The sequence below is a fragment of the Ranitomeya variabilis genome, chromosome 1, assembly GCF_051348905.1.
Source record: "Ranitomeya variabilis isolate aRanVar5 chromosome 1, aRanVar5.hap1, whole genome shotgun sequence".
NCBI lineage: Eukaryota > Metazoa > Chordata > Amphibia > Anura > Dendrobatidae > Ranitomeya > Ranitomeya variabilis.
The window spans coordinates 605,042,497-605,057,698 of NC_135232.1; the positions used below are offsets into that span (position 1 = coordinate 605,042,497).

General features: G+C 42.1%; 1 protein-coding gene across 4 annotated transcripts in view; it reads left to right on the forward strand.

Annotated features, from left to right (window-relative positions):
* Positions 1 to 15,202, forward strand: part of CDC42SE1 (CDC42 small effector 1) — a 76,064-nt gene that overhangs the window by 42,646 nt on the left and 18,216 nt on the right. For all 4 annotated transcript variants that reach the window (XM_077259540.1, XM_077259521.1, XM_077259512.1 and 1 more), the window contains one exon: positions 11,224 to 11,468. In XM_077259540.1, the coding sequence (XP_077115655.1) occupies positions 11,415 to 11,468 (54 nt within the window). In that variant the 5' untranslated portion in view covers positions 11,224 to 11,414. The remainder of the gene's footprint in view (positions 1 to 11,223; positions 11,469 to 15,202) is intronic.

Here is a 15,202-nt window from a genome sequence, read left to right on the forward strand (position 1 = left end):
TGTTTGGTCCCTGCCGCCTCCAGCGGGACTGCTGCAGAGAGAGGTGCCGTGCGCTCAGTAGCTGCCGGAGACAGAAGCACCGTACGCTCAGTACCTGCCAGAAACAGAAGGGCTATACACTCCGTAACTGAGTACCGCGCACATGCAGAGGAGAGAAGGCCCACCCATTTACATTTGACTCTGAGAGTGCCGCGACCTTGTTAGTTTCGGCCGCACGTGCTTATTGACTAGTGGCTCAGCAGAAGGTACCAGAGACCGACCGCTGCCGCCAGAAGACGGACCATCGCTTAAAGGACCCCATCTGAGGACATCGCCCGGCCGATGCCGGTTCTACAATCTGACCTCCAGTGGGATCATCAGCTGCAGAGGACCATGCAGGACACAATAAGTTCTTTTCATCCGACTGCTATTGTTTTACAGTTTTACTATTTTCCCTCCTTTAACCATTAACCTCCCTGCGAGGAGTGAATTCCCTGTTTATTAAATTGTTATATCTTGTTAACCCTTGCTCTACCTCTTGTCTGTCACTGCATCCCGCAACCTGCTTACATAAGCATAATGATGTCATCACCCAGGACTGTCGTCTGTTGTGCACAGTGATGTCACCAGCCAGGACTGTCGTCTGTTCTGCACAGTGACGTCACCACCCAGGACTGTCCTATTATATAAGCACAGTGATGTCACCACCCAGGACTGTCATCTGTTGTGCACAGTGATGCCACCACCCAGTGCTGGCCCATAATAAGTATGGCCGTCTTTGACAAGGGATGTGAGGTCTTGTGATGGAGGTTTCTTATAGATACTCTAACATATATTGCGAACAGAGAATGCTGCCATTTCCTGCCTCCCTCCATGTGACTTTGAAGAGGTTCCTTTCGGCATTGCAGTGAAACGAGCCTATTGTCACTACTGGTTGGGGGAATGGTGGCTGCTGTTCAACAACCATGAATGCACAAAAGACACAATTGTGTGTAGCACTCAGCTCCCGCTCTGCCCCTGCTCCTAAGGAAGCCGGCAGGATGCGCTCCTACCCAAAACCCAGGTCATGTTTGTGGTCAAAGCAATGTCTATTCACTGCTCTCAGTGATGAGTCTTATAAAAACCAATTACAAGACCAAAATCTGTCTTGATAACTTAGGGCAGAATTCCTCTCACAACACTAATGATAATCCCAATATCCTATTCCCAGGGTTTCACATTCAGAGAATTCCAGAAAGGGGAGATACGAGGAGCTGTTTGGTGGTGTCCACAGATTTCCCAGTTGCTTTAGCTGTTCTCGGCCATTGAAGGGACTAACTAGTCACCAGCAAGTAACAAAATTAGCTTGATTTTATTTTTACCCTTCTGCAGAATGTTCCACAAGGGTTGCCACCCAGATTTCCCAGACCCCTAAATTTACAGTCTGATTAGTAAAAATGACTTAATTGCCGCCTACAGAGGATAACATAAAATTGTAAAGATGGCGTCAACTCACGAAACCTTTAAAATTGTCAGATCCAAAGGTCATAGTTAATAAAGTGCAAAAGCACACCAATTCAATCAGCTAAAATAACATAACTATAGAGATAGTCTCCATGTACAAGTGTTTCACATCTATAATACCTCCCCTATATACAGCAAAATAACTACTATAATATTGTCCCTATGTACAATAATAATAATAATAATAATAATCTTTATTTATATAGCGCCAACATATTCCGCAGCGCTTTACAGTTTAACAGTTTCAAACACAACAGTCATAGGTAACAATGTTAACAATACAGTAATAAATACCTCCCCTATATACAGCAAAATAACTACTATAATATTGTCCCTATGTACAAGAATATAACTACTATAATACTTCTCCTATGTGCAAGAATATAACTACTATAATACTGCACCTTTGAATAAGAATATAACTATAATACTGCCCCTATGTACAAGAATATATCTACTATAATACTGCCCCTATGTACAAGAATATAACTTCTATAATACTGCCCCTATGTACAAGATATAACTACTATAATACTGCTTCCAAGTACAAGAATATAACTACAATAATACTGTCTCTATGTACAAGAATATAGCTACTATAATACTAAGCCTATGTACAATCATATAACTACTATAATACTGCTTCTATGTGCAAGAATATAACTACTATACTACTGCCCCTATGTACAAGAATATAACTACTACTGTAATAGTGTTCCTATGTACAAGAATATAACTACTATAATACTAAGCCTATGTACGAGAATATAACTACTATAGTACTGCTCCTATGTACAAGAATATAACTACTATAATACTAACCCTATGTACAAGCAAAAAACTACTATAATACCGTTCCTATGTGCAAGAATATAACTACTATAATACCGCCCCCTATGTACAAGAATATAATTGCTATAATACTGCTTCCAAATACAAGAATATAACTACTCTAATATTGCTCCCTATGTACAGGAATATAACTACTATAATACTGCTCCTGTATACAAGAATATAACTACTATAATACTGTTCCTATGTGCAAGAATATAACTACTATAATACTGCCTCCTATGTACAAGAAAATAACTACTATAATACTGCCCCAATGTACAAGAATATAGCTACTGTAATTCTGCCACCTATGTACAAGAATATAACTACTATAATGTTGTTTCTATGTATAAGACTATAACTACTATAACACTGCCCCTATGTACAAGAATAGAACTACTATAATACTGCCCACTATGTACAAGAATATAACTACTATAATACTGCCCCATGTACAAGAATATAACTACTATAATACTGCCTCCTATGTACAAGAAAATAACTACTATAATACTGCCCCAATGTACAAGAATATAACTACTATAATTCTGCCACCTATGTACAAGAATATAACTACTATAATGTTGTTTCTATGTATAAGACTATAACTACTATAACACTGCCCCTATGTACAAGAATAGAACTACTATAATACTGCCCACTATGTACAAGAATATAACTACTATAATACTGCCCCATGTACAAGAATATAACTACTATAATACTGCCCTTTTGTACAAGAACACAATTGCTATATATTACTGCCCCCTATGTGCAAGAATATAATTGCTATATTACTGCTCCTATGTTCAAGAATATAACTACTATAATACTGCCTCCTATGTACAAGAATATAACTGTAATAATTATAGGGGATAACTCAGGAGACTCTTTGCGTGGAACAAGACAACTACAGGACACAGTTTTATAAGTGGTAAAGTCTATATTATCACACGGTGATTCAAACAGGTGCAGAGAGAAACTCAAGTCCACAACACTTGGTGTAAATATTAAACGCAGCTTAGCAGTCTATAGGAAACTTCAGAGGAAAATGCAATCAAGCAGAAAGTCTATGAAGCACAGTTATTCTTGAGGATACTTGACAGGAATAAATCCTTATCTTAGTCCAAACACAGATAGATATGCTTATAAGGCAGTTCAAATCATATCTTAGCTCAACTAGGGAGGCCTGGGTAATAGTCTCAGGTTTTTGCAGAGCAGAAACAGCTTACATGTCCAGCAAATGCAGATGGAAGTAAACACGAGCAGCAGATGAAGTAGGATTACTGGAAACTGGTGTATGCAGCAGGAACTCAGAGCAGAGTAGCAGGATAACCACGCAGGTTCAAAGGAGCAGGTATATAGCCAGGGAGTAATCAGAGGTCAGGAGCTGGATGCAAGGCAGAATACTCTAGCACAGACTGAAGGCTGGGGTGGAGTTTTATAGCTGGAAGACACAGTGCACATGAGACCAAAGACGCCATCTTGGAAAAGGGCAGTAATGCACAAAAGGTAAAAAATGTTCAGAGTCCTGACATTACTCCCTCCTTAGAAGCGGCCTCAGGACAATCCTGGACCTGGTTTCTCAGGGAATCTCTGATGAAAACGAGAAATCTTCTGTTGGGCATTGATGTTTTCCACAGGCTCCCAAGAGTCTTCCTCAGGGGGATATCCCTGCCATCTTATCTGATATTGGAGCCGATTCCTGCGAATCCTGGAATCAATAATTTCCTCCACCACAAATTGTTCTTGCCCATCAATCACCACGGGCTGCGGAGGTGGCACAACATGTCCCTGGAAGGTATTAGGAGATACAGGCTTTAGTAAAGATACATGAAAAACTGGGTGTACCTTCATAGTCCTAGGCAGCTTCAGTCGGCAGGCCACAGAGCTCACAATACCGTTGATCTTGAAAGGGCCAATTAATTTCTGTCCAAGTTTTTGTGAAGGAACGTTTAACTTCAGATTCTTAGTTGCTAACCACACAGAATCTCCTACCTTGAACATGGGTGCAGATTTACGGAATCTATCAGCCGATCTCTTATAACGTTCTTGAGCTGTGGTCAGGGATTCCTTCAGAACCTCCAGATTTTGTCTCATCGCAGTCAACCTTTCCTCCACTGCCGGAACCGGAGAATTAATTGGAGACCTAGGTAAAATACACGGATGATAACCCAGATTGGCAAAGAAAGGTGTAAATTTAGTGGAGGCGCTCTGAGAATTGTTATATGAAAATTCGGCTAACAGCAGCAACTCCAACCAATCATCCTGGAGATGGCTGACATAGCATCTTAGATATTGTTCCAGCGTCTGGTTGGGCCGTTCAGTCTGACCATTTGTCTGGAGATGGTAATCGGAAGAGAGACAGACATTAATATTGAGTGCAGAGCAAAACCCCTTCCAGAATCTTGAAGTGAACTGCACTCCACGGTCAGATATGATCGCATCCGGAACCCCATGCAACCGAAAGACATTCTGTATAACCAAGTTCACTGTATCTTTAGCTGAGGGGAGGCCGGTGCACGGAACAAAATGAGCAGCTTTAGTCAGGCGATCAACTACCACCATGATTGTATTCATGCCCCCTGATGTAGGCAGCTCCACAATAAAGTCCATTGATATAGACCCCCAAGGGCGGGACGGAACCGGTAATGGTTGTAGAAGACCCGTAGGTGCCACATGAGGAGTCTTGTAACGGGCACATACCTCGCAAGAGAGAACATAGTCCTTGGTATCCTTCAGGCAAGTTGGCCACCAGAAGAATCGGCTCAGGAACTCTTGTGTCTTCTGTACCCTCCTGTGACCAGCCAACTTGTAGTCATGTACCAACTTGAGGATCTGCAGACGGACGACCTCAGGGACGTAGATACGTCGATCTCTGAACCACATGCCACCCTTAAAGACAAGATTAATATCCACAGGTGGGTTGGCCAGAAATACATCACCGTCATAGGCCTCCCTGCACTCCTTCCACAAGTCCTGATCGTGGATAACTCCGATGAAATTGGCATCAGATAGAATGGTATTGGACAGGGCTCCAGGTACGGAATCCGCAGCATGGATTCGGGATAAAGCATCAGCCTTCCCATTACGAGAACCTGGACGGTACGAGATAACAAAGTTAAATTGATTTAAAAATAAGTTCCAACAAGCCTGACCAGGAGAAAGACATCTAGCGGATCTAAGGAACTCTAAATTGCGATGGTCAGTTAGCACTATGATCTGTTGTGCAGCTCCTTGCAGATGATGCCTCCATTCTTTGAAAGCCGCAATAATAGCCAGCAATTCCTTGTCTCCCACGTCGTAATTCTTCTCTGCTGATGTTAGTCTACGGGAAAAGAAAGCACAAGGATGTAGCAGACCCTTCTCTCCAGTTCTTTGGGAGAGAATAGCCCCCAAAGCATTATCAGAAGCGTCCACCTCCACAATGAATGAAAGTGTTGGATCTGGGTGTATGTTATGATCCTAGTGGCTGAGGATCACAAAACGGACTAGCTAAGTTTATGAACATAGACATGAGCTCTAGGGAGGTGGAAACTGGACTGACCGCAAAACCTGATCCTAACCAACACACTAAAGGTAGCCGGTGAACGTGCCTAAAATCCTGGACGTCTCGACGCAGCCTGAGAAACTATCTACTCCTGGAGGGAAAGTAAGACCTCACTTGCCTCAAGAGAAATCACCCCAAAGATATAGGAAGCCCCCAACAAATAATAACGGTGAGGTAAGGGGAAAACACAAACGTAGAAATGAAAACAGATTCAGCAAATGAGGCCCGCTAATACTAGATAGCAGAAGACAGATAGGGAACTGTGCGGTCAGTAAAAAACCCTATGCAAAATATCCACGCTGAGAATACAAGAACCCCCACACCAACTAACGGTGTGAGGGGAGAAACTCAGCCCCCTAGAGCTACCAGCAAGCAAGGAAATCACATATTAGCAAGCTGGGCAAGAAACAAAAAATAAACCAAGAAACATATGACCACTGATGGTCAAAAAATGAACCAAGCAAAACTTAGCTTCTCTTGAAGAGACTGATAACGAAGGACTGCAGGAGAGCTCCAAAATAGCACTGAAGACATTGACAGCAGGCAACAACTGAGAGTCCAGGTGAACTAAATAGGAAACCAGCTAACAGATAACGAGAAAGCTGATCAGCCTCAGACCTGCAGAATGACACAAAGAACCACCAGAGGGAGCCCAAAGACAGCACTCACACAGTACCAGTTGTGACCACAAGAGGGAGCCCAAAAACAGAGTTCCCAACAGGTGTATCAACAGCGGTGCTGATGTGAAACAGATCGTAAGCCGATCAAAAGCTTCTTGAGCCTGTGATGACCACTTAAAGGGCTTTTCCTTCTTTGTCAAAGAAGTAATGGGACGGACAATATCAGAAAAATTTCGAATGAAGCGTCTGTAGAAATTTGCAAAACCAATAAAACGTTGGACCTCCTTAACATTCTTGGGTACCGGCCAGTCAAGGATAGCCTGAATCTTACCAGATTCCATGTTCAGCCCCTGGGGAGAGATGATATAACCTAAGAACTGTATCTCAGAACGATGGAACTCGCATTTCTCCGGCTTGATATACAGATGGTTCTCTTTCAGACGTCTTAAAACAGCTTTGACATGTTCTTCATGTTCCTGTAGAGAGTCAGAAAAGATTAGAATATCGTCCAAATAAATCACCACAAACTGGTCCAACAAATCTCTGAAAATGTCATTAGCAAGGTGTTGAAACGTTGCAGGGGCATTACAAAGCCCAAAGGGCATCACGAGATATTCAAAGTGTCCATACCGGCATCGGAATGCTGTCTTCCACTCATTCCCTGGACGAATATGCACCAAATTATAAGCCCCACGAAGATCCAGTTTAGAGAACAACTTAGCATGGCGGACTCTTTCCAGTAATTCGGGAATCAGAGGCAAAGGGTAACGGTTTCGTATGGTTACCTTATTGAGTTCCCGATAGTCAACACAGGGTCTCAGGGTCCCATCCTTCTTTTTTCAAAAAATATAGGTGCCTCTGCTGGTGATGAAGAAGGACGTATGAAGCCTTTGGCCAGATTTTCATCAATATACTCCTTTAAGGCTTGAAGCTCAGGTGCCGCCAAAGGGTATACGTTACCAAAAGGAATAGCTACCCCAGGAAGCAGCTCAATGGGACAGTCATAATGCCTGTGTGGAGGAAGCTGATCTGCATTCTTCTTGTCAAAGATGTCAGAGAACTCTATATGCTGGAGGTAAAGAAAATACCTGTACATGTGGTTCCGTAGCCGTGGACTCAGGGACAGCTTCTGTTAACGCTGAGTTGCTCCTTGTTGGAAAGATAATCTCCTTGGTCTCCCAGTTGATAATTGGGTTCTGAGAACGCAACCAAGGAATGCCTAAGATCACAGAAAATGAGGAGAAGAAATTAGCACAATAGAAAGTTGCTCCTGATGTTTAGGCTCCAACAAAATTTCAAGGGGTACGGTCTGATCCACAGGCCCAGAGATTAAAGGTGACCCATCCACTGTTTCCATGGTAATTGGAGAGGCTCTTTGCTGAATTTCAATACCATGTTCCTTGGCAAATGCGATATCCATGAAATTGCCACCTGCGCCTGAGTCAATCATAGCTGCACTGGAAATCCACTGTCCTGAATACAGGATCTTAATAGGGAGCGAACAGTGAGAGTTCTTCTCCTTCAGCTCCTTGGGGGGTGAAGTCATAGAAAGTGAATGGAATACAGCGTTTAAAGGCAGGCTACATTCAGAGATGTCAGATTCATCATCGCAGTTGTCATACTCCCCTACTGCAGCTAACACCTTGTTAGGCCGTCTAGGACACTTAGGACAATTGATCAAGAAGGGGTCAGACTGGCCGCAATAGAACCATAGACTTTCATGAAGGCGATGCTCCCGACGCTCATTGATCTCGAGCCTCTGAACGGAATCAATTTACATGGGCACTTCCTCCACCTCCCGAGAGGTTTTACCTGCAGGCTCTTTGGAAGGAATGGAAAAGTTAGAAATACGGTTATATGCAGCAAATTTCTCCTGCCTACACTCAGTAAGGCGAATGTCTATGCGCACACAATGCTGTATAAATGTCTCTAGCTCTTGTGGTGACTCAAAGCGAGCTAGTTCATCTTTTATAATACTAGACAGACCCCTTTTAAAAATAGGCAATTGTGCATAACTGTCCCAATTAGTATCTACCGCTAATCTCCTGAATTCAGTGGCATACTCAATAACAGAACGTTTAGCCTGGCGTAAAGACAACAAAGCAGATTCAGCGGTTGCACGGCGATTAGGGTCATCAAACATTAATGCCATAGCGGCCAAGAAATCATCCAAGTTATTTAACCGTGGGTCACGAGACTCAATCATCTGATTTGCCCAGGCGAACGCTCATGAGGTCAGTAGCATTATTACACACAATACTTTGGATCTATCAGTAGGAAAACGGTCAGCATGCACATCAAAATATAGCATACATTGAGTCACAAAGCCACGAAATTTGTCGCGATCACCATTAAATCTGAATGGGGGCAACTTAGGTGGGCTAGCTGGTGGCGGTTGCCAAGAGGGTAAAGTCACTTGTGCAGCTATTTGCGTGCTTATGTCCTGAAAAGCCCGTCCATACTGGGACTCTGTGCCAGGAAGTTTGTTTTCCTGGGCTGCCATGCGGGTGCTAAAGTCCTGCAAAGTTTGTCCAAACACTTGTTGATTGTGTTCAAAGCTTACAAACTTCTTTTGCAGACCTTCCACATCTTTCTGCAGTGATCTAATTATGGAAAACACCTGCTCTAATCTGCTCTCTGCAGTCATTGTTCCAGCAGTCTCCTTTTTTTTTTTTAAGGCTAGAGTATCCTGTAATAATTATAGGGGATAACTCAGGAGACTCTTTGCGTGGAACAAGACAACTACAGGACACAGTTTTATAAGTGGTAAAGTCTATATTATCACACGGTGATTCAAACAGGTGCAGAGAGAAACTCAAGTCCACAACACTTGGTGTAAATATTAAACGCAGCTTAGCAGTCTATAGGAAATTTCAGAGGAAAATGCAATAAAGCAGAAAGTCTATGAAGCACAGTTATTCTTGAGGATACTTGACATGAATAAATCCTTGTCTTAGTCCAAACACAGATAGATAAGCTTATAAGGCAGTTCAAATCATATCTTAGCTCAACCAGGGAGGCCTGGTTAATAGTCTCAGGTTTTTGCAGAGCAGAAACAGCTTACATGTCCAGCAAATGCAGATGGAAGTAAACACGAGCAGCAGATGAAGGAGGATTACTGGAAACTGGTGTATGCAGAAGGAACTCGGAGCAGAGTAGCAGGATAACCACACAGGTTCACAGGAGCAGGTATATAGCCAGGGAGTAATCATAGGTCAGGAGCTGGATGCAAGGCAGAATACTCTAGCACAGACTGAAGGCTGGGGTGGAGTTTTATAGCAGGAAGACACAGTGCACATGAGACCAAAGATGCCATCTTGGAAAAGGGCAGTAATGCACAAAAGGTAAAAAATGTTCAGAGTCCTGACAATAACTACTATAATACTGCCCCATGTACAAGAATATAACTACTATAATACTGGCCTTTTGTGCAAGAACACAATTGCTATACATTACTGCCCCCTATGTGCAAGAATATAATTGCTATATTACTGCTCCTATGTGCAAGAATATAACTACTATAATACTGCCTCCTATGTACAAGACTATAACTACTATAATACTGCCCCTTTGTACAAGAATATAACTACTATAATACTGTCCCTATGTACAAGAATATAACTACTGTAATACTGATTCCTATGTACAAGAATATAACTACTATAATACTGCCCCTATGTACAAGAATATAACTACTATAATACTACCCCCTATGTACAAGAATAAACCTACTATAATACTGCCTCCTATGTACAAGGTTATAACTACTATAATACTGCCCCCTATGTACAAGAATATAACTACTATAATACTGCCCCTATGTACAAGAATATAACTACTATAATACTGCTCCTATGTACAAGAATATAACTGCTGTTATACTTCTCCTATGTACAAGAAAATAACTACTATATTACTTCTCCCTATGTACAAGAATATAACTACTATAATACTGCTTCCTATGTACAAGAATATAACTACTATAATACTGCACCCTATGTACAAGAGTATAACTACTATAATACTGCTCCCTATGTACAAGAATATAACTATTATAATACTGCCCCTATATACAAGAATATAACTACCATAATACTGCCCCCTACGTAAAAGAATAACTACTATAATACTGCTTCTTTGTACAAGAAATAACTACTATAATACTTTCCCTATGTACAAGAATATAACTACTGTAATACTGATTCCTATGTACAAGAATATAACTACTATAATTTTTTTTATCAGTTTGTGGTTTTGGGATAGGTATTATTAACACACCTAGAGTCTTTCTGACATAGCTTTGCATACCACCATAACCCTTTATTGTGATGTCTCACCCTGACCCTTAACAGCCACGTGTTGGTGTTTCTGTGACTATGAACCTTTCAATTATTTTCTATTTCCATCACATCTGAAAACAACAAAACATTTTGATGACCTGAAGGTGTTGTTCGGCTCTGTTCTTCCTGTTCTTGTATAATGCTCGGTGACTTCCTCTAGGGCTACTTGGGGTGTTTGAAGATGGGAAGCACAATAGGGTGCGGCCAGACCCCCGAGCGGAAGACAGGTCAAGGCTTCATAAGTGAAGACTACAATTAATAAAAAATAGCCTTACCTTAAAATTATGTCTAGTTGCTCACTCTGTTATGAGACTGAAATTGTATTTTTTATATTTTTAATAATTTTTCAAATTTAAAACTTTTTGAGAAAATATTTGTATTTTTTTTTAAATTGCAGGAAAATAAAGAGTTATCCTCCCTGAGGGGCAAGAACATAATCCACACATTATCTTCATGGGCTACCAGTTGTGAATTGCTATGGAGTGATCTAGACACACCCGCCTTCCCCGAAGGACTACTTTACGTCTGACTTAAGGGATCTTCTGCTGTTGGCCAATCCAAATTTCAACCAAACTGGAAGTCACAAAAATGAGCGACTTTTGGCATAAATTAGGCTGCTGTGTCGTAGAAAAGCCACAACCGGTAAGTTCTAATACGTCGCCATCAATCAGTAGGGACGTATTGGGAATTAACAGTTCCCTCCAGCAGTTATTCTTTAGTATTGTTATATTTTACAGATTTATACTATGTCAACACTTCTGGGAAATGGAACTTAATCTGTTAACTTCCTATCTGTAGGCTGAATACTTGTGCTCACAACATCTACTTTTTCTGACTACCTCATACACATGCACGATCAGATCTGCCAGGAATCCACGTGTTTTCAATTTGGACAGAGAGTAGCTGCTGCCTGACAACTCTGTTTATGTTCCCTCAAAACTGACCAATCCTCTCAGTCTGGTGTCCCTTCTCACTAAAATTGACTGGTTTAATCTAATGTATATGGGGGCCTTGAACGGGTTGTCCCATAGAAAAAAACATTCATTACTTATCAACACAAACTTATGATTAGTGGGGGCCAGCAAACCTCCTCATAGATCCTGAGCACAGGGACCTAAAGTGCTCAGTGTGAATGGAGTGTGCGTGACCACCTCTCTTATAGACTTGAATGGAGCAGTAGTGAGCATGTATGACTGACCACCTCTCCTGTAGACGGTGGATGGAGCAGTAGTGAGCGTGTGTGACCACCTCTCCTGTTGATGGTGGATGGAGCAGTAGTGAGCTTGTGTGACCACCTCTCCTGTAGGCAGTGGCTGGGGCAGTAGTTAGCGTGTGTGACCACCTCTTCTGCAGCCGGTGGATGGAGAGTTAGTGAGCGTGTGTGACCACCTCTCCTGTAGACAGTGACTGGGGGCGGTAATGAGCTTGTGTGACCACCTCTTCTGTAGACGGTGGATGGAGAGGTAGTGAGAATGTGACCACCTCTCCTGTAGACTTTGGATCGAGAGGTAGTGACCATGTGAGACCACCTCTCCTATAGACAGTGACAGGAACGGTAGTGAGCGTATGTGACCACCTCTCCTATAGACGGTGGATGGAGAGGTAGCCATGGTGTGCGACCACCTCTCCTATAGATGGTGTATGGAGAGGCAGTGAGCGTGTGCGACCACCTCTCCTATAGACAATGACTAGAGCAGTAGTGAGCGTGTGTGTCCACCTCTCCTATAGACGGAGACTTGGGCGGTAGTGAGCGTGTGGGACCACCACTTCTTCTTAAATAAAACTGCACCATGTGAAATAAGAACAACAATATACTCACTTCGCAGACACCATTAAAGAATTGAAGGAAAAAAAACCCTCATGCGCAAATGATGACACAGTTGTGCCCCACTTTAATGGTCATCTCTGATTTGTAGAAATTAAAGTGGTTCTCTGGGACAGGCTCTTCTTTCCGAGATGCGTTCAGTGGCCTTCAGTGACATCAAATATATATATATATATATACATACATATATATATATATATATATATCTGCAACAGATGTTTGAAGCTGAGGTGAGAGGCACAAGGCGACTCCCCCCCACCCACACACACATCTGCCGCCTGCAGGATGACTTTGTGATCAGACTTGCTGCAGAAAGCCTCCGGCTACCAGGCAAGATCTGTGATTGATGGAACGTGGATTATGGATGATGCTGAACCCGAGCTGCGGAATCTGAATGTCACTTAATAAGGTCCAAACTTCAGAGAGATATTTGTTTCAGAAAGATTAAGGCAATTTTTGTCCTTAAACATCCCCTCCCCCATTGCCCCTCCTAGGCCCCATTATTCTTCCCCATACCAAGCGTAAACATGAACAGGGCCAAACATAGCGAGAATCAATCCAAGTGCTCACTTCGCGCTCATACCAAGGGTGATAACACCACCATAGAAAGCCGATATAATACCACTATACAGAGCCGATAAAATACCACCACACAGATGTCACATAATACCTTTATTTAGAGCCCATATAACACCGCCATACAGAGCTCATGCAACACCATACAGAGGCCATATAATACCTCTATACAAAGTCCATATAACACCGCCATACAGAGCTCATAGAACACAATACAGAGCTCATATAATACCACCGCCATACACAGTCCATATAATATCACCATCCAGAGCCCATATAAAAACCCTATACTGATCTCATATCCCACCTTATGGAGCCCATGTAATACCAGCATACAGTGCCCATGTAATACAACCATACAATCCTCACATAATACCTTTATACAGAGCCCTTAAAACATTGCCAGAGCTCATATAACACCATACAGAGCCCATATAATACCATCACCATACAGAGTCCATATAATACCATCGTACAGATTCCATACACCATACTACAAAGCTCATCTAAAAACACTTACAGATCTTATATACCACCAAATAGAGCCTATATAATACCATCATACAGAGCTAATGTAATGTGACCATACAGAACTCATATAATACCACCATACAGAGCCCATATAATACCACTGCCATACAGAGTCCATATAATACCATTGTCCAGTCCCCATAAGAAAACATTTTACATATCTCATATACCACCATGCACAGCCAATGTAATACAACCATACACAATACCTTTATACAGAGCCCATAAAACATCGCCATACAGAGCTCATATAAAAACTTACAGAGACCATATAATACCACCACACTAATCTCACATAATGCCTTTATACAGAGTCCATATAATACCATCGCCATACAGAGCCCATATAATACCACTGTATAGAGACCATATGCCATCATACAAAGCTCATATAAAAACCCCATACAAATCTCATATACTACCAAATAGAGCCCATATAATACCACCATACAGAGCTCTTGTAATATGACCATACAGATCTCCTATAATGCCACCATAGAGAGCCCATATAATACCACCCTACAGAGACCATATAATACCACTGTACACAGCCCATATAGTACCACCATACACAGCCCATATAATACCACCATAAAGAGACCATATAATGCCACCATACAGAGTCCATATAATACCACCCTACAGAGCCCATATAATACCACCATATACCACCCCTATAATGCCACCATACAGAGGCTATATAATACCACCGCACACCGCCCATGTAATAGTACTGTACAGAGCCATATAATGCTACCGTACAGAACCCATATAATACCACCATATGGAGCCCATATAATACCACCATACACCGCCCTTATGCCACCACTGTACAGAGCCCATATACCACCACTGTACAGAGCCCATATAATACCACTATATACAACCCCTATAATGCCACCATACAGAGGCTATATAATACCACCGCACGCTGCCCATATTATACCACCGTACACCGCCCATGTAATACTACTGTACAGAGTCATATAATGGTACCGTACAGAACCCATCTAATATCACCATACGGAGCCCATATAATACCACCATACACCGACCTTATACCACCACTGTACAGAGTCCATATACCACCACCATACAGAGCCCATATAATAACACTGTACAAAACCCATATAATACCACTGTGCAGAAAATACGGTATATAATACCACCATACAGAACCCCCAAAAACCGTTAAAATGGAAGTGAAATCTCATTGTCGCTCTGTCCCCTACAAGGCAGAGCATATGTTGGCAGTGGTGCCCCACCTAGGAGTAGCAGTGCTCTGGTCTCATGGAAAGCTGGTTAGTTGTTGTAGTGGTATGGCTGAGGACCTCTAAATCCTGAATAACTGCAGGATCCGTCACATGAACGCGGATTAATCAGTAACGCGCGGTTTGTCTCATTTTTTGGAATGTCTTGAGTCGTCCACATTCCTCCTCACCTC